The sequence below is a fragment of the Typopeltis vanoorti genome, chromosome 15 (assembly GCF_054136105.1).
Source record: "Typopeltis vanoorti isolate ZY-2024b chromosome 15, IOZ_Tvanoo_1.0, whole genome shotgun sequence".
NCBI classification, from domain to species: Eukaryota; Metazoa; Arthropoda; class Arachnida; order Uropygi; family Thelyphonidae; genus Typopeltis; species Typopeltis vanoorti.
In genome coordinates this window covers 75,776,656-75,798,225 of record NC_143563.1, presented here as the reverse complement: position 1 = coordinate 75,798,225, position 21,570 = coordinate 75,776,656, and the positions used below count along the sequence as shown (strand labels likewise).

At 35.1% G+C, this 21,570-nt stretch overlaps 1 protein-coding gene across 11 annotated transcripts in view; it reads right to left on the bottom strand.

Annotated features, from left to right (window-relative positions):
* The window catches only part of LOC150098902 (poly(rC)-binding protein 3-like), a 435,954-nt gene that overhangs the window by 36,366 nt on the left and 378,018 nt on the right, over positions 1 to 21,570 (bottom strand). For 9 of the 11 annotated variants that reach the window (XM_090404969.1, XM_090404978.1, XM_090404977.1 and 6 more), the window contains one exon: positions 5,464 to 7,318. The exons of the other annotated variants lie outside the window; for them this stretch is intronic. In XM_090404969.1, the coding sequence (XP_090261095.1) occupies positions 6,976 to 7,318 (343 nt within the window). In that variant the 3' untranslated portion in view covers positions 5,464 to 6,975. Of the gene's footprint in view, positions 1 to 5,463; positions 7,319 to 21,570 lie in introns of those variants that run through there. 11 annotated transcript variants of the gene reach the window in all.

Below are 21,570 nucleotides of genomic sequence, written 5' to 3'. Positions count from 1 at the left end.
TTCTTCCCCTATTGGTAAACGCTCAGTTTCCCCATGTCCACTGCCTAAATTACTTAATATAGAATCCTATTTCAGTTGATGTAAAAGCTTCCCCCCCCCCTTTGTAAACTGTTCCTATTATATCATAATAGTGCGGTTTTATAGCATTTACAATTCAAATAGAACTGTCCGACTGCCATATTATCATATTCAACGAGACATTTAATGTGCCATGAACATGCATAATAATTATTCATTTTTTCATACCATTTTCACAGGCGATTCAAGATTTTAGTATTTAAGTTCTAATTACGTGGAGAAGAATTACAGAGGAAAAAAAAAAATTAGCCAAACAAAATAATTTGCTTGTTAACTGAAAGCTGATGTTTCGTTTTCCGAATAAATTTTAGACCTTCACATGTAAATATTTATTAAATATTAATTTAATATTTTATAAAAATATTTTACCCCCCCGATCTGCAGTACATGCCGGTTTCTCGTGTTTTGCTAACGAGACATTTAATCTGATGCCAATTAATTAGAAAAAAAAGTTTTTTTAAAAGTTACGCGTACTTTAAATGTGCATCGAAAGTCGTAATTTTCAAAAGACTAACACGTTTTATTATTATCGGTCCTTTCTGCGTGTATAATATTAGAAGTAAGAGAAAAATGAACGTATTACGAAAAACGAATACTGTAATTTTTGTATCTCACCGATGGGCCAAGTTTTTTTTATTTTATTTTTTTTTTACACCAGACGATTAAATTCATCTTCCATAGCCTGGTGTTGGAGAGCGGATACCCTAACTACTTTTTATTTACGAATAAACTGATACATAAAACAGCTAAACAATAATTGATTTTTTAAAAAAAAACTAACGCCAGGTATATTAAGATTCGAAACCGGAAGATGGGCAAGTTGAAATAACGGTAAATAAAGAAGCTAAGCGTATTGTTTCAAAAATAAATGTATGCAATAAGCTAATAAGCGTAAACATTTATGTTATACTACTCAAGTTCATAAATTCAATTTAAATTACTCTACACAAGACATTGATATTTTTATTTATTGTAGCTAAACTAGCAAGAGTTAGCCCATGGCGTAAGTTAACTTGTTCTTTTGTATACTGAAAGCAGCTAGCTTCGTCACATGGTCAGCTCATCTGAAGTATCCACTGGATTCTTAAGTACGTTTCCTAGTAATCGTAAAGTTCATCGTCTTGTAAGATCGAGCGAATGATCTTACAAGAGAATCTTTGTTTTCGCGCACTACGGTCAAATATAGATTAAAGCTACAATTTCTTGTAGTATAATATGCTACTCAGCTCTGTGAACGAATTTCCCACAACTATTTCATAACTGGTGGTTAAATGATTGAAGTAGTCTCGGACTGTGGCTGTTGAGTTTATTTCCCTTCATGTGCTAAGCCACGTCCCCCCCCCCTCTTAACATGTAGTAGCGATTACATGTATTGTCAGGGGATCAGACATGAATCTGGATAATACATATTTGTTGTTGCCAATCGGCATTCCACCAGAAGACTTAAGAGACATAAATCTGTTGAAGTCTCCTGGTGAAAAAGGAATTTTAATCCGTGAAAAACTTCCTTAATCGAGATTGTAGAAAAATTGTTTCTCACAGTAAATTAAGGAGTGTTTAGAGGGATGCAATGGCAAGTTCTGTTGTGTGGCGTATAACAGGATTTGTCATTGTCTCTATTTACTCTCTAACTGAATTACATCTACCCTGCAACGTTTCCTCTAATGTTTTACTCATAGGACATATTACTGTATATGTTTTATAGTTTTGTTAGAGATTTCACTGATAATCTTTTCTCAAACCAAATTTGCAAATCAGTATAGTGGAAAAGCAATAAAGAGGGGATATGATTATGATCCAAGCTCTTCACAATGCGAATTCAGTTCTACCAGTGACAGAACATTCTTAAATATTCATAGCTGTAAGGAGACAAAATGGGAGGGGAACTAGATTATATATTCAGAACTTTAAGTAAATATTTTGGTATTGTGCAAGATTGAAAAGTACACAATATGACAGGAATGCGCACATTAATGGAAAAACTATTTGCTTCGCCACGTGTATCGCCAATTAAAAAAAAAATAAAATACGCACAGAATACGAAGCTGAATATCATAACATTAGACTTATACTACTTCATTAAAGTAGTCGTTCCCTACCCAATCCTAACTCTTTTTTTTCGCTCCTCGAATTTTTTTATAGCTAATTAATGTTATTTTCTCCATCTTCTTCACATTTTTTTAAACTGATTAACCAGTTAACTGAGTAATAAAGCTTAAAAGATAATCATAATTCTTGTTTTCTGTAAATGGAATATTCTCCATCAGCGCAGTAACTGGCAGTTAGTTTTAGCAATTACTGCAGTACTTGTAATTGCTAAAATTCCAAATCCGTATTTAATATATTATTATGCCTACACACGGTCAATATTGCAGTGGCTTCTTAATTCAAGAATGTAGGCTAATATTGTTAGTAAGCTGCCATACCTCATAATTTCCAATTAAGGAATTCAGTGGTTTTCTCCGGTTTACAAAGTGTATAGGGGCCTGAAATCATTTATATATACGAATACATAAATCGATGTATTCGTATGAATATGATGGTATTTATACCATTCCTTTAACAAAAGTTAAGTGTAGGAAGATAAAACAACCAGAACGCTAAATCACGGACAGGAACTCGCACTTGTATCTGCTTCTACTGGTGCTCCTTGGGCATGATTACACAAGTCGCAAATTTGGATACTATTTTTAAAATGTTTATTCCAGTATTGACTGATCATGAAATCATGTGGATTAGTTATTTAATTTTTGGAGGCGGCTATAGAACCTAAAACTTGAATAAAATTCCTTAAAAATAAATACATACCCGTTATTTCTAGTCCTATTCTCCTTAAATGGCTTGGATATGCCCCTATTCATTATAATCGAGTCTTCAAAGTCCATCTGATTTTTTTTTTTTTTTTTATCAGTCTGAGTGTAAGGTGATATTTTTTAATGTATGAACGGCCTTTAAAATTATTTCTGCAGTTAACATTTATTACCTGTGGAAAAATGAACTAAATACATAGTTTATAATAGTCTATACTGCGATTATGTATTCTTTCTACAGTTTTAGAATTATCGCGAAGTTGTATGTCTCAAACAGTATCTGCTTTGTAGGTAGAAAATCCTGACTTTCTGGGGAGAAGGGCAGAAATATTCTTCTTTTATTTGGGATACTTTTCATCATAGAGTGCAAAAGGCCTCGAGAAAAATAACATTTCTATCACGGATTTGAACCAAAGACCTTTTCTAAAACAAAGCGCGCATGCTGTTCTTCAGACTGCATCATAAATCATCTTTTCATAGGAAGAAAATATAGGATCTGAAAAGCCTTACAACCATACTTGCAGAATATTTGACAGTAACATACTAAAACATTTTTGAAACTGTCTGTACGTAATCTTCTTATAGAAGGAGGTGGAGAAGTTAATATTGTTCTGTGGTTGTACGATATAACGAAACAACTATCAGGATAATTTTACCAACCAAATTTTTCGCAGAACATACTGTAATGTATCATAATCTTAGCTTACTTTCATGTTTTTAGTTTTCTTTGGACAGTTAAACTATTATGGAACCACAGTTAATAAGAATTAAGCTATTCTATATGCATCGTTATTCTTCGTAGTTCCATAACAGGAATTTTAGAATTCTGCTTCATTTCGGAACCACTGATTAGAAAATAATTTGGAACCAGTCCCATATTATCGTACCACAGTATCATCATTTGGTTCATAAATAACTGATAACATATGTTCTTAAGAATAAGAGAAGGATTTGTTTTTAGGTACTTCGAGAACCTTGAAAATATAACTGACGCCTGAAAGAAGCTGAAATAACTTAAGCTATTATTGCTTTATAGAAAATGAAATAAGTTGAGGGGGGGGGGATTCAGAAGGGGATATGGAATATTACAAATATTCCAGCATGCATCATAGGACTGTTCATGCATCACAGGACACGCATGCAATGCCAGAAAGGGTTTAAACAAGTGTATATTTGGAATCCGGATCTAATTGATGTACCTGTGCTCCACCATTTCAGCTGTCGTAGCACCATATCTGGCGTTTGTTTAGTGCTATATTTAAGTAAATCTTTTAAAGAGCTACATCACAGATGACAACATATGTTGTCATCACATTCAAACATTTTTTTCCCCTTAAGCTGGGCAATCATAGTAAAAGAAGGGCATCACGCACGAAGCATGGGAGGATAATAAATGTATTAGCTTATAAAATTCAGTGCCCATCTCTAAATACAGGCCTAAATTACGTTCATCACTTAAAACAAGATTGTCGAAAACTATGTCAAGAATGGACGGTCAAGAAGGAGCTTTGAATCTTGGTGACTGTATAGCTAACTGACTACAACAAAACCAGATAAAATGTTCATGGCATATCAGAAACTGCTAATAACTGAAAGTCAAAGCACTTTTATGACGAACTTTGCGGATCCCTTTAAGTTAGCTGGCATTAGGAGATAAAGTCACTTTTTTTTTCTTCCACTAATGAAATAAATAAAATAAACCTGTGTATAGGAAAATCAACCTGTGTGGGGAATAACTTTTTAGCATAATAAATCTTCACCTGAGGTTATGTCAATAGAGTTTAAAGCATTGTTTTAATTATATTCTTTTTAGTTTTGATTTGACCTTCACATAGTTGCACTTGCTTCTGCTTTACTGAATTGTTTTAACTCAACTTCGGATTTGACTTGTTGTTTGGAGACTGCATAGGAAGATCCTCTCCCTAACTCCAAGTAGGAAAGGCGATTTGTCCTCAGACAGCGTTTTTGAATGACATATTACAAGAGTTATCTTTTGCATTCTTAAAATTCTTCCAGGGTCTCCAAAACGACAAGACTATTTTGAAGTAGGATTTATTCTTTCACTATGTACATAAAATAGTCGTTTTTGATTCCTCTGCTCCTTTTTCTATAATTTGTGACCAAATGGACACTTGCTTTTACATTTGTTTTCTTCTTAAATATTTAGCCATTCAGCACTTGTATTTAAATTTATTGACTTCGAATGCATTTTTTTGACTGATATTTAATATGTGTTTTATAAAAATTTGTTTTGATTTCAGTTTCGCACAATTATTGCAAGATTCACCATGTTACACAGCAGTAAAAAGCATAAATGCGAATTTTAAGGATAATTACGTATTTCATAATGAGTTAATGTAATATTAGAACTTCGATGAGTTCTTCCTTGGTTCTCAGCATTGGAGATTTACAATAGTTCCCTAGGTGAGATAGATACTATGGATTGTTCAGTTGGCACGTGTAAAAGCGTTCGCAATGTAGTATTTGCTGTAGTCATGCAAGCTATTGTACAAATGTTTACATATATAAATGAAGTGTATAAAAATGAGTGCACACATAACAGAATATATGGTTGTAACGTACTTTTAATTCTCTAGTTTTGAGAGTGTAACCGCTGTCACAGAACCAAGGCATTCACATGTCACTAGAAACAAAAGACATTTGGAGAAAAAAAAAATTTTCCTTCTGCACGCAAATAGATTCACCTACACACACATACACAAATCAAACTCATCACGTTATCCAAGAAAAAAAAAATATCCTGATATGAGTAGACGATAGTGTCCGTCTTAAAGATCACATAAATCACTGTCTACATAGTTAAATTGAAATCAAATCCACTTTTCATTTGAAAAGTTCAAAATTAGAGAAATCCTCCACTCCAGGTAGTGGAGAGGAAGTAGGAATACTAATTGTACTGCAGGTATTTTGCACCTTTTTTTTATACACTTTGGAGATCAAGTGATTTGTGTAATAAAAAGGAAGGTATTTATTATATTGAAATTATGAGAAAAAGTAAATGATTAAAACATGTTTCAAACTCATGATTAAGCGACGTATAATCAGAAGCAACTGGAAAAAAAAAAAAACGGCAAAATAAACAATTAATTTGCGTTTTCAAAGATTTAAAATAAAAAAGTGTAATGAATCCTCCATTTTATCCATGAAAGGGAATGTACTCTTTTCCCACATTACCAAAGTTGATTAAGACAAGGAAAAAAAAGAAAAAAATCTGGAATATCATCTATGATATTTTGTGCTAAATGACAGATGACTGTATGGGATAGAATGAGGAAGAGGTAGTTGGAATGGAGTTTGACGATATTTGATGGACCCAATATTCAAGTTACTAAAAATAGCTATAAAACAAAATTATCTTAAGAATGGCAACCTTTTTTACTTTAAGGTCAGTCTAAGTAAACCTAACATTTACGAGTGTCGTTGTGCGTTAGGAAAGGATGGGTTACAAAGGGAGGTTAGGATACGTCCAGCTAAGAAACGCCAAATTAAATAAACAAAATAGAGAAAGTATAAGGTAATAGTCAACAGTTCAAAAATAATGTTTTCTAATTTTATAAAATATAATAAAGAAAAATTAGAAGAGTGAGAGAGAGAGAGGAAGGAGAGGAACAAAAAAGGAAGGAAAAAATGATTTTGAAATTATACCAAAAATTAAAACCCACAACTGGCTTACGTATATGGACGAGGAAGCAGGACGTCTGTAGAGACATCTTCTGAGATAAAAAGGTGCAAAATAGCTGCAGTCACAATGTGTAGTTTAATGCATTTCAACAATTTCCAACTTGGCGACTAGCACTCGTAATTTACTGCCGTAGAATCGGGAACACCGTGAGAGAAGGAATACACCATCATCAGGTGACTTCCACAGGGTCCCGATCCACCCTCGAAGAGATTGTTGGAAGGAAAGGATAGTAATGATAAAGTAGTCCTCTTCGGCGTGTTTCAGTTCATAACTGAGTGCCAAGCGACTGCACTTTCACGCGTTCCCGCTTCTGTCAGTCCGGTGTGCACTCTACGCTCTACAAACTGTTACCATGACGATTTCACTAAGAGTCACCTATCACATCTAGTACGGCGAGTATTTGTTTCTCTCAGATTTCTTGCCGTTGTAAGAAGCTGATCCTCGGATTTTCGTAGTAAAACTTTTACGGGATTGACTGGTGATGGAAGCCAACTCGGCGGCGGCGAACAGGGCAGAGGTCGTAGGGGTGGCGGCGGCAGCTGCTGCCGCAGCCGCTGCGGCTGCTGCGGTTAGGCCGAGGGTCAGAGGGGTAGGCTTCACCAACTGGCTGATAGGAATGGCCAAGGGACTTGGGGTGTTGGACAAGGTCGAAGACATGGTAGCAGAGGTGATGGTCGAGGCAGGGGTCGAGGTCGGGTCAAGGGTCAGGTTCTTATGGAGTTCCATGCTGTGGAGATAGAAAAAAAAAGGGAAAGAAAAAAAAACGAGAAATAAACACATTAACAAGGGAAGGAGGAGATGAGTTGGTTGGGATACAACAACACAAAACAGGTAATTAAAACTATTACTATATTTTTAGTTATCAAGTATAATTAATGCTCGAGCTTTATAAGACAAGTACGCGTCTGACCTTTGTGTTTTACTTTGGTCAGTTTGTGCATGTTTGTGAACAGTTCAAAATTCCAGTTAAAAAAATAAATAAATAAATAAAAAAAATATAAAAAAAGCTGACGAACTGATACTGGAAGTAGTGCATGCTAACCTAACTCAGTCGTGTGCTAATCTTAACACTAAAAAAATATTTCACTTTTTTTTTTGTTGTTGTTGTTCCTGGTTTACAGGAATAAAACAACGGTTAATATACTATTAGTGCGTGAAAAATACCAACTACAGAGGAGGGGGGGGGGGAAATCCGTAGTATTGCTAGTTTCAACAGTTAAGTCAACGAAGAAGTGCTAAACCCCTTCCTGCTCCGTACATATGACTGATACGGACTGGTGACGAGTTCATTAATTATATTATTGACAATTTTTCAGTGAGATGCTACCACAAATAAAACCAGCTGCATGAGGAAAAAATTGGTAATTTACATATTTTAATACGTAAATTACCAACGTAAAACTTTAAACATTAGTCACTTATCACACACACCAAAAGAACCCACAAGACATCGTGGTAGCCTGCTTATATATATATATGTTTTAAATTACAGCCAGAGTAGTTTGGCTGTTTTGAGGGATGAAAAACTAACTTTCCAAAACCAGCCTGCCATCTCCGGAAGGGGGAAGGCTGACCCATCCTCGGTTGAAAAGCACTCATAGGTATTTCGCGTCCTAGACGTAGAAACATGGAGCCAAAGAGATTTTTTTTTTCCCCCATTCGTATTGCATTTTATATGGATTGCTGCGTATTTCATCATCTCGAAGTCAGGTTTCTTCCATACGAGACCAAAAAACAGCTAGTTATGGTGCACTTCTGTCGGACATGATGTGGTGCAGAGATAGAAATTTCACATAAAGTGTTTCTGAAACTTCCGACGATTTGATTCTTAAGAGTTGAAACTTACTTTTTAGTACATGTTTAAGTGCATAATGAATGCAATTTCCTCACATGAAGCTAATTTCTCGTGAGAATGGATTGGATGCATTCAAAAAAAATAGCATTATTCAATTTTCAGACATCCCATTACGCTGCGAAGTGTTTGGTCAGTCGCAGCGATTTGTGTTTTCAGTTGGATATAAACGTCCATCTCATCCAATTGAAAATGGACTTATATAATCCAATCGCTATTTTCTCCCATCCGAAGCATGCTCAGACATAGTATCTGCTACCACTATACTAGCGTAAAATATTCGATACTAACATGTACAAATGCTTTAAGAAATAGGTATGCAACATTTTTTGTTTTCGAAGTAATAACATGTTATATTACACTATATATATCATCAGAATTTAACATTATTCATTATTAGCACGCAATGTTTGTCGGTGTGCCGCTTTTGACCTACAATAGTCACTATTATATATTAGAAGCCACATCCGTAATTTAGGTGACAACGATATTAAAATCGCAGTAAAATACATAAAATACACCTTCAGCGTGAATAATTATCCCGGTAACATTTTATTGTACAGGGCGAAAAATTAATTATGTATCGCATCGCACCCCATCCCTCAATTTTGTGTCTTAATATATTTGAGGGAACACTTTTTATTTTAAAAGTACACTGTCTCCGATTCTGGTTTCTTGGGAGAATTAGACTATCTGTAGTAGCTCCAATATTGTCATCATGACAATCTCAACCAGTAGATGTTATAAACCTCAGCAGCATGTAAGGAGTATTTTGAGGATAAGATGATTTGGCTTCTTGAATCATGAGATACGTCAGGGGAGTGGTCACCTCTTACCATTATTTTCTCTCTTCCTATGTGTAAGGAAAGGCTGATGATTCGGCCATGTTATCTGAATGCAGGATATTCACCTCGGTCGGCATGATTATGTTAAGTAATCCAGAGGATGTTAGGGGAACTGAGGCAAGCCCGAATGAGATGGAATGACAATATCACACAAGACCGTAATAGAATTTTCATTCAGTGGCATGAAACAGCAGTGTACTTTCAAGGTCAGATGAGGAATTTGTATATGTGTGCAAGTATATCTGGGGGATGGCTAAGGGTTATATGATCCAAAAATCTTACTGTAGTCCAGTTTTTTTTTTTTTCCTCTAAAAACTTGTTGCAGGTCTCTAAATAAGCTAAGTGGTGGTCTCATACTCGGCGATGAAAATCACTTAAGACAATCACCCATATGACAGTGGGATTTGAACCGATTATGAGATTGCCACCTACAGTTTACAAAGTAGATACGCTATTCACTTGGACACCGGAATGGTCTACGTGTCAACATAAATACGCAGGATGATTTTGAATTATGTAATTAGAATGGTAGAACAGAAAGTTTTTTCCATAATCAGAAAATGAATGCCCATGTCATTCATTTCAATAAATAGCATGCACATAACTGTAAACTGTAGTCAGCAATGTGAGGAAGACTAGCGCGCTGTTAATAGCCTCGCGAATTAAGAACGTCTATCAAGTTAAGTTTAATTAGCATGTCAATGTACGAACGAAAAGTTCTTGCAAAATAATGGATGGATTCAAGCCCATATTTTTATCTTAATAAGTAAAGCATACTTCGGCTATATGCTGGCAGCTTATAACAACGAAATGCCGTTTCTTTTAACAAGAGTTGCTAGTAATGCACTTCCAGGATCAGTTTCAACTTTTAATTTTGGGTGCAAGTGTGGATAAATTCAAGAGGGAAAAAAAAGTATTTCTTAAGTTTCTTTATGCGTTAAGCATCTTAAAACTAACAACAGAAGACCCCAAAAACCAGCTGATTCGGCCAAACATTTTTCAGATTATAAATACAATTTAAATATAGACAAAAATACACATAAAACAGGTTCGAGTTTGAACCAATGCTCGTTTTACCTCAATATTTTTGGCTGATGAAAAAATAAATTTGATCTATCTCTCTTTTAGAAATCCTTCACTCTGATTCTTGTTTTTCTAAATTGTCTAAATTTTGTTTAGAACCCAACAATACTTGGCCAATCAAAGCTAAGTTACAGTTTACTTTTTTGGGTACTTCTGTTCGATTTCATAAAGATGTGTCGAATAATTAAATAGATCGAAAACTGATAAATATTTTAAGTCTACTTTTCAGTGACCTTTACAATTTAATTTATATATTAATACAAACTAACTCCTATTCATACCGTAAAATCTAAGTTTATAAATTAGTGCTGACATAATTGTGACACATTTTTATCCTGGTACCGGGTACATTGACAATTTTAAATGATGACACATTTCTCTACCTGCATCTTTTCTATTTCTTTTGTTAATTAAAGGCGTTCGCAACGAATAATCGAAATAGCTGCAAATTAACTAAATGCTTCTCAAAGAACTGCCAACCTGTGAAGTTTTAAATGTGGGCTGTAACATGCTTCAAGATCAAGATGAAAAATACTCAGCATGCCCACTTTATTTTGTTTTCTGATAATGAACAGTTTCTCCCCACTCCTAATGCTTCAACCTTATTATTAAGGGCTCTTATTAATTTTGCAAGGAATACAGACTGCAGAATAACAATGTGTCAATAATTGTGCAACACCCACATTATAGACTATATAGAAAATTAGTGCAAACGTTTCACAGCTGCCAAAAATATTCAATTATCTCCTTGTTTTGTTTTCTTACGAACTTTTCAAAGCATGTAGCACCAAAACCGTTGATTTATCTAAAGAATAATAAGTTACATTTCAAATTGGAAGAAGATGCGATATAATACTTTAACTCCCAACCTCATATTAGATTAGATGCTCGATATGGACTTTAACTGAGAAAAATACATCTTTATGTTTCGATACTAACTGAAATTTTTGCCGTAAACAATAGGTGGTTTTCAAGCCCAATAGGGTAAAGGTGTAATGCAATCTGAGTTCCTAGAAAACAAAATGCCAGAAGCAATACTAAGGTTCCTAAGTGTCAGAAGCAAGAAAAATAAGTAAAATAAAATCGGCATTGTTTCTTCAAAATTTCATGAATTGCATTTTAAAGTTAAATTCCGAGGAAAACTGTTGTTCACACCCAGCCCTGGCCCCATTAGAGTAATTTAGGCACTGAGAGAAGAACCTATACGAATTCTGATGGTGGACCATTCGAATACCTTAGTAGGAACAGAACATACAAGAAAAAAAAAAAACTTCATATTTAAGGTTGTTTATATTTTTTGTGATCACGATTCATTCAACGGTTTTTGCACTACATGCTCTTAAAATAGTATGTCGACTTTGAAGAATTTATGACAGATTCTAATTTTTTTTTTTTATTTGCAGTAATTAAGTACATAGTCTTGTTGACAAATAAATGCATTAAATCGGAAGTTCACACAAAAGTGAGTAAATTATTACCTATTTAGATATAAAATTATATTAACAATTTTAATTTGCATTATAAATAATGAATTGCAATTAGGCTTAGAACTTTCATATCAAGCAAAACACTTTAATATTTCAAGTAGAGCTAAAAAGAAAAATGTTTCAGATTTAAAAAATGAAAAAAAAAAAAAAAAAAAAAGGAAAAATATTCAATGAACACTATTTCTTATCTTTAAGCGTGTAATATGAAACTGTTTGTGTACAGAAATTTAGTTTTTTTAAATGTGCCGCTGTGTGGAAATCGAATTGTGCTATTCCGATTTAGTACGGAAGTTCAATCACTTACTTTTAGCCCGATGTCGTTACCTCATTCACAAGCTAGCGTTCGATCTGTTTGAACTGGTAAGTTTTTTCAGTTTACTCTCTATTCAGATTTCCAGAGTGACCACAAGATTTCCAGAACACTTCAGTAATAGTCGTGTCGGATTACAAGTATGATGATGATGATCGGAAAGTCAGTTTTAAATACTTAACCTGGATAATTGTTTTGAGCTTGAGTTATGATACGCTTTAGCTCTATATGTGTGCGTGTAATAAAAGACTAACATCATAATAGTAAGTCTTGGATAACCGACAATTAAAAATCAACTAATGTGTTTTAGAAAAATCACTTCCCCCCCTTTTTTTTTGAAATTCGCGCCTTCTACTGTAATAGATAATTACTGACAGGCCACGAAACACAGTGCTTTATGGGGCTCAATAAAAAAATACATTGTCCCCCCCCGATTAGCAATGTTGACCAATTAGGATTTAGACAGTCGTTCAAAGCAAGTAAATTTGACTATCAGATCCTCGCTGTTTCTCTAACAAGGATTATGAGCACTGGTCAATTTCAGGCCGTCCCTAGTCTGTACCTAGTTAGCGTGTGTAAGCTGGATGTAGAAAAGAAAATAACGAAATAACTCAATCACATTTCAGTACAACGATATTCAATTCACTCTAACCTACTTCTCCTACTGCAAGGCAGAAAAGCACAAATGAACTGAAAAAAAATTATGCTTTTAAAGGCAACACCTTCGCATAAAGAACGGAAAACAGTACAGATCTCCCTGTATGCTCAATATCTGAAAAGGGCTCATTAATATTCAGCGTCAAAAAACAGGGAAGGAAGAAACCCTGCCGGCATGCTCTTAGAAAACAAACAGAAGATCCTATTCTGAAACTCAGAAGGTTTCGCGATTGTTTTCTAAATTATTCTGTTCATCACAGGGAGTTGAAGGCATCATCTATAAGAACCTATTCGGAGAAGAATAATATCTGATACATGTCTATCAGAGTAACAAGAAACGAAGTTGTAAAAGTGTGTGATCATAATGATACCCGATACGAAGGGGTCATTCTTACTTTTTATTATTTTTTTTAATGAATTTTCGGATTCTTCCCGCCCACCACAAGACATTAGAACTTCGTATTCTTTGCATCTTCCCCATGTCAGTCAAAATTAAATCTCGGCAGGTGTGGATGGCATCTCTGTCCCTTCAACGAAAGAGGCTCAGGTTCAAATCCCAGTGTGGGCATTGATGCTTGTGAATGTCTTCTAGTGGCAGATGACTTTGCTGCCTGTGTGAAACTACCACTCCTTTTATTAGAGACCTCAAGTAGCTTGAAAAAAAGTTCGATTTGGTCTCGAGATTACCTAACCCGTAGCTCACCCTCGGTACTAATGCCCGATTGGTCTACAACCTTTCGTGGATGAAATGCAGCCAATGTGCATAAATTCTACATAAATATTTCTATAACTACAACAATTAATACCTACAGTATCATATTTTGAAAGTATATGATAAATCAATAACTGTATTCAGTATTCTGGAAACAATAGTTTTTAAAAAAATTTAAAATGTTTTTGTCAAAAAAAAATGTTAACTTGTTATTCCTAATTAGAAAAAAAAATAAACTTTTCAAAATTCAAACTTTTACTAATAAAATCACCAATTAAAAACCGTGTACAAAAGTTTCACTAAAATTAATTTATGTTGTCATAGTTTATTATGTGGTGTTATTCTTCAATAATGCTACACTGTTAGAAAAGACGGGATTGGGAAAATTTAATACGTTAACTGCGGGATGGAATATATCGAGAATAATTTCACGTTACACTTTGATAAGAAGAAACTGATTTGGCTGATTTTTTTTAAATTCCCGATTCATAAAATATAAATTAACTTCCGACATGTGTTAATGTCGGAGTTAAAGATTTCCCTCCCCACTCTCATGTTTTTTAATCCTTCACTGATCTGCCACAAGAGTAAGATTGGCAATTTCTGAGTTGTGTTAAAGGGTATTAGATTATGAACACGAATTACTTTCTTTTAATTAGATATGTCGTTTTATCTCATCCTCGCGTTATACTGACACTGGCATGCGGTTTATAGGAATATGAAGTTATCATTACTTCTCCGTCATTTAAGATGCGATCTCCATCGTGAGAACCATTATTGAGTTCAGTGTTAGAATAGGGCACACTTATCTTTCATGAAATGAATAACGTCTGCTTTTCTCTCTTCCTAACGAGGTGGTGCACAACTATACATTCCATAATACAGAACACTACCGTGACTTTAACAGACCAACTCTAAATAACTGTAAGCACAATTTGTTTTTGAGGTTTCATTCTGTATTTCCTTAGGTTTTCGTACCAGCACACAAATACTGCGTAAAGAACTACGCAGTTATTATTTTCGAGTCTATTGCATGCTGAATATACTTTGTGAGAACCGTGGTGCCTGAGGTGGTCCTAGTATGTCTTAAAAAAATTAACTCAAAAGGTTGAAAATTTGTAGCACATTGGTACCGTAGATGAACACCGAGGACTGAACAGAAGAGTTGCCGTATAAATGCAGGTAATAGTCCTTGATAATACTGATGCAGGATATTTATTAATGAAACGTCCGTAGAGAGCAATGAGTGGATGGAGCAAAAGTAGCTGGTTCTTCAGATTCAACCACAAAAGCTATAATAAGAAGAGTATATCTGTAAATTGCGTATATTCTCTCTGGCGGGTGTATGAGATGCAAATATCTTCCCTATGACAGACAGACAGACCAACTCACCTTCAGTTGAAAAGCCCTTATTAAAAAGTTCATGATCTAGACAGGATTCAAACTGAGAATAGCACGAAAGGCGCTGTACCTATACCGACTGAACGGAGTAATAGTAATTCAGAGCAAGTAAGAGTTCGAAGTTGACTGTGAACATGTGGTGAAGATCAATGGTCTGATCGTCAGATTTTCAGGAGCGGAAGCCTTACAATCAATGACCATAAAGTGCCCCATTGACACTAATTGCCCTTCGGTAAGAAGGGTTCAGAGCTGACCGGATAAGTGTGGGACATTAAGCCAAGAGAGGTTCGAGGTTCTCACTTTCTTTCCACTAGCCTTAAAAGTTGAGGACATTCATATTATCATTTATAAAATCAGGTGGAAAGAAAAAGCGTGAGAGAGAGAGAGAGAGAGAGAGAGAGAAATGAGACTGAAGTTTTGGAGATTTTTTATTCCTTCCATTAAAAAATAGCATTTAATAAGGCTGTTATAAATCATCTCGTTTACTTGTACTGTGAAGTTTTTGAAACGAGAAGGAATAGTATTATTGTGAGATCAATGCAACAGTTGGCAGTCCTGTTTAAAAATAAGTTGTTTTTTTTTAACTTTCCCCGCCTTCTGTGAACGATCGTTAATTCATACAGGGACGAGTAAAAGAAATGTGTATTTGTGTAAACAAGTTGAATGTTGCAACTAGCACAATTTCGATATTTGTTCCGCATGCATATTTATCTGCACTAAGTTGGCGCATTTTTTAAAATATCGCAGAAAAATAAGTGCTCTTAGAATAGTAATTGTCAGGAAACGTAGCAAATAGCGATATTTGCCCATCCGTTATTATGACACCTCCATAGAGTCCAAAGACTCATCACGACGCAACGAGAGGCCACATTACGTGGCCTCTCGTCGCGTTTAGACGTGGACCACGTCTAAATGCAACCTTATTCACGCTAATAACACTGCGCAATCCAGCATCTCTATTACGCCACCTCCCAACCACCACACAGTAGTGGCTGGGAGGTGGCGTAGTAGAGTAGTTCTGTTTGTGGATTGCGTGAGTTCTCCGACCAAAATCTGTCTGCTATCTCTGTATGAGATTCGTTCGGCTAACTCACCTTAAATAGAACAAGCGCATATAAAGATCCCTGTTATCACGACGAAAATCGAACTTGGGTTTTTCCAATGGGCGATGTTCTTTGCTCTACGGAGGCGAATTTTAGTTAGAAAACCTTGTTTGGAATCTCTTCTGGGGTGCGAAAGCTTCGGAAAAAACACGCACACAATTTTACGCAACACAGCAATCTAAATAGGGTAAAAACGTATCGTCAAATAGTGCCCGTGATTAACGATAAGAACATTCGTTGTTCCATCGGGAGCGTGCGAACGATTAACATTCCACCGTTTGACGAGACAGAAGGTGGCAAAAATATTAATGGAGATTAGGGAGGGAGGGAAGGAAGTGAAAACATAGTAATGAACGCTTTTTCGTCTCTTTACACTAATTCTCAATGCAGATATTCCAGAAGAATTATAAACACCTGATAAGATTGTTATTTACAAGAACCCATTCTTATATTCTTAACTTCGCACAACACACGAATTTTGTTTCTCATAATGCCGAATAGCGGGTTCTGAATCGAAATCACCACTACAGCGAAATGTATTATCCAACAATATTGGATTACCGTCAGTTGATGTAATAACAACAAACTATTAAAAAAAGGAGGAAAAATCACGTTAAAACTTATTTGTATACTTTTTTTTTTCGGCTAAGTTTTATGGATTTTTCTTCCGTACAGAATTACAAAACGATTAAATATTAACGGTCAAAAATCCAACAGTTTTACATTAACTGAACAAAAGGTGGCACTTTTTAGAATTTTCTGTTAATGTTTGATTGTTCTGAAATTCTGTACGGAAGAAAAACCCATAAAACTTAGCCAAAAAAAAAAAAAATTATACAAATAAGTTTTAACGTGATTTTTCCTCCGTTTTTATAGTTTGTTATTACGTCAACAACTTTGCCTCCAATGCACGCAAAACTGACAATGGTAAAGTTTCCCCAACCATTTCAGCTGTCCAATATACAATGCCCTTATATCCTTTTGCCAAAAAGAGATCCAAGAAATATTGTATAACACAAAGGCTCCTGACTCTGATAGCATTCCTCCAATTTTCTTGAAGGTTGTGCACCAGAACTGACCGCCATCCTGTATATACTCTGTTACTCCACTGGTATCTATCCCACAGCCTGGAAACTGGCCTATACTCAACCCATTCCCAAGAATGGCGCCAAATACTGCCATCTAACCACCACCCTATCTCACTCACCTCAATCCTATCTCTCTAAAGTAATGGACAGAACCATCAATTCCCAACTCCTACACTACCTTGAAGGCACCCAGCTAATAAACAACCACTGGTATGGATTCCATCGCTGCCGATCAACAGGAGATCTACTCTCATAAACTGCAAATTCCTAGTGTTTTATTTAACCATTTTAAAGTCCAATTGAGACCTGGATTCATGATCGATCGGATCCCTTTCATGATCGCTTTACTGTCACTCGATAGTGGGGCTACCGTACGCCATAAGGAAACCGTTAATTGGTATATTGTAACAACAAATTACCTTTCCCCTGAATTATTCATTAAAATATAACACTTAGATAGAATTCAGATATACCACTACCTCCACATTTTTACATGGCACCAATGTGCTAACTTGGTTAGGAGCCTTGTGTATGCGGGGTGGATATATATATATTTTAAATTAAGGAAATCTAATGAACTCTTTGTGTTCGGTATCATCATCACACCACGCGCAATTTCAATTAAGGAGCAGTGATAGATATGTTTTCGTTATACTTCATGATGTTTAGAATGTAGTTCAGAAACGGAGTATTTTTCATATTGAACTGCCCAGCTATCTCTTCAATGACGTAAAGATTTAACAGAAATATCTTCTCTATATTCATGGAGAATTTCAACAATCAGTTTTTATTCTCACCAAAATGAGGGCACTAGAAAATCTAACACAATAAGCGTTTTCACCATTTAGCTATTCAGAACTCGGTATGTCATATTGCTCATACTCCCATACCTCTCTCCACATAATGGTTTAAGTTTTATTCACATAACGTTCAGACAATTCACGCTTCCTCTTTTTGCACTAAATGCGTGCACCAGGATGTAAATACTCGGTGTTACTAACAGGGTGAAAGCAAAAAATTCAAGGTCACTTAGCGAGTTAACGCGCGCGTCTCGCTGCGCAAAATAAAATAAAAATAAAGGTTGGTCCGTCGAAAGCAATTCACGATAAAGTTCATTCTAATTATCTTAACGATAATAAATATTAAGATATTTAGAACTAAATCTTGTAATGTTTTATAATATTCGTACAGGATAATTCTATTTAAAACAGTTTTAAGAAGGTATTAAAATGTAGTATATCCAAGTACGAGTAGTTTAAGAACAAAAAATCTTATTGCAAAGATTTCAATTCTGAGAATCCCTCTGAAAATTATCAGAAATATTAAATTGCATTCATCAATGACGTAAGTTTTCCAAATACTTCGATTTCTTTCTTTCTTTCTTGAACTAAAAAATCGAAGGATAATATCGAGAGCAATCACTAAGCAGGAAATCAAAATGTTTTTAATACGTAACATGTATAAACATCGAAAGAAATTAATCAGATGCTACTAACTTGACAGCATTTTTATTGCGGGTAAACTGTACAAAATATAAAACAATTCATAGTGGCATACTAGACCCATGTATTTATATACTAACGTGAAATACAGTTTGTTTTTGCAGATTTAAATCCCCATTCTCTTTTTCCATTTGATGCAGTTCTATGAATAATATGCTGCTCATTTTACTTAGCTAAATGAAACTACATGACATTCTTAAAACTATCAAATTTAAATAGTACTTCGTTGAAATTTAGTTTGCGCAAGTTTCTAATCATTAGCATAGTTAGTTACTGTAAAATGTTTAACAAAAATGCACAAGGATGAGGAAAAACAATTATGTAGTTGAAAATATCTACAAAGTATGTAGTTGGAAGAATAATATACATTTTATGAGCCTTGTTGGATTAAGGTTGTGGGATGAAGACTTATAAAATAGAATTTATAAATACATTATTAGCGAAACATTAAAAATTCTTAGGTAGCATTGCGCTGACTTGTGTGACCAGGCGAGATAAAGATATGGACTGAGGCAACATAACTCACAGAGAAAGCTAATTTCCCGTCCAACTCTTGCACTGATGAGTTCCCTAAACGTCCTACTATCATTCCATACAGATCAAATATTCATTATCTTATATTTTTCTTCAGAAAAAGTTCGAAAGTATCTCGTGATTCTGATGGAGTTTCTTGGATTGTTTAAGAATGGGTTCGAGAGTTAATCCTGTTTTGTGTTGTATTTTCACATTCATCTTACTATTGAGATTTTTATATGGCTCCCACTCACGAAAGTTTTTTTTTTTTTTTAAACCTACAGTGCGTTAGTACCGTGGGTCAGTTGAATTTTTTTTTTTTTGCTATTTAATTTTTTTTTTTTTTCATTTTTTCAATAGTCCAGAAACCCTGCTCTAGAGACCAAACATGGAACGTTTTCAAGCCACTTCAGGCCTCCAATAAGCGAGGAGATGAAACACATTTCCAATGTATTTCTGAGAAGTGCCAGATATTGATCACTAACGTTACCAGTGTTCCTACATCAATCCTTTCTAAAGCAAAGCGGAAATCCTCACTAATGAAATGTAGTCTGTATGGATGCCGCTACACTAAATTCATAGGAAATTTTTATTCCCACCAATGACATGGAAAAATTTGAGAAATTCAAGTTGTCAAGTCTCGATGTTTAAGGAACGCGATTGAGTTTGGCACAAAGGCCCATTAAGTAAGATCTGTCTTGTGATTTATCTTCGGTAAGTAACTGGGTGACAGTGTTCTCCCTGCTTAGTTCATTAAGTGTGGTGGGTAGATTTTCCCTATTGAACACTGGTGTCACATGGATTCATTCTTTCCCTCATTATATGAACGGATTTATAGTTAATAGAAAATCCAATTCAGTATTTCTGGTGATCATTTACACTTTTCTTCTATAATTTGACAAACTTTGCACAACTCCTTCTGTATCTCCTCGAAAACTGATCGCTAAACTATTCTTTCTGAGCTGATTATTTTGTCAACTTCAGTGCCGACAGTATTTGGGGTAATTTTCACCTCGTCTTTTTTTGCCATAAACATTTAAGTAATTTGGGATGCATTCAGATACAGTTAATATAGGTCCGTCGCCTTTCGCCCAATCAAACTTGCCATCTGTCTAAGGCCGCGCATAGACCCCAACGGCCTGTCCTACTTCGTCCAACCCAGCAGATCTACAGAGCAATCTATCATGAGAATCATCTAAAATATATTAAATTTCATGCGGAACAATCTGGGCTTACGGAATATGCTATCTCCTCCAAACAGAGGATTCTTTGGAAGAAGACCAGAGTTACATAAAGCCGTAGTTTCATGGAATGGCTTGTATAAATAGGCCGTGAAACCTTGCTACATCGTCCTAATCTAAATACAGCTGAATGAGTTAAGGTTATTTCCCGTTATGGGAAATGTTCTCTTTAGCATAACTCATCCTAGCTATTAAAATAAATAAATCGTTGTCTTCAGCTCATTTCGGACCGTACTACTCTAATGTAGAGTAACAGATGAATATGTATTTACGTATTACTGCCACATTTGCACGGTTGATTCTTCAGTTATGTTGCTCGTGTCACGTTCAGCTTGTGAATTTTATACCGATGATGTCCTCGATACTTGAGCGAAAATGATATATTCAAATCATTTGACGTAAAGTTTTCCCGTTATCGTTATTTCTTCTGCAATATGCCTATTACAATTCGTCAAGAATACTAAAATTTTGGATTCACTACAGAAAGACAGTTAAGAATGCCTAATAACTGATCTCTCGCAGATTCATTTTCGTTCACACAAATGCCATTTCTGCTGCATGTATTTTCTAGATATATGGTCGCTGTGTTCACCAGAATCGGCACCGGCAGTTCTCCCGCTGTTTCAAATCTGCTAAGACACGTACATTGGCTAGTTATTACTACCCCTTCATAGCTTAACTCCAAACTTAGAGAACAAGTTTTTCTTCCTCTTCATTTATTTCCTCTAATGATGTCCTCTGGAACAATCTCCGTTCGTGCCTATTTCCTACGAATCTGCAGGTCTCCAAATGTAATCTTAACAAGTTGGTTCTTCTCGACCTTCCAAGAGTACTGGCGTTTTATAGGGCTGAACAACCTCTTGCGTTTGAAAACACTGTTAAAAAACTTCACATCGGATTCGTTCGAAAGAAATGTCGTATAAAAAAAGACAAATAAATAGCGGAAAACAGAAATTTTGTTCCTCCCAAAAAAAGCTTACATCAAAATAGAACGCGTGTCTCAAAAATCTTAGTTTTATTCTAAGTTGCATCAGAGTACCATTTCTTATATCCTCAGCGTGCGGTTCTACGAAATATATAAATGAGTGGATTAAACTTTTTTTTTTTTTTTTTTACTTTTCAAAACTCATTTTTACATTCCAGGGAGAATTCCAGAAGTCAGTGTGAATTGCAAAGATTAAAGTT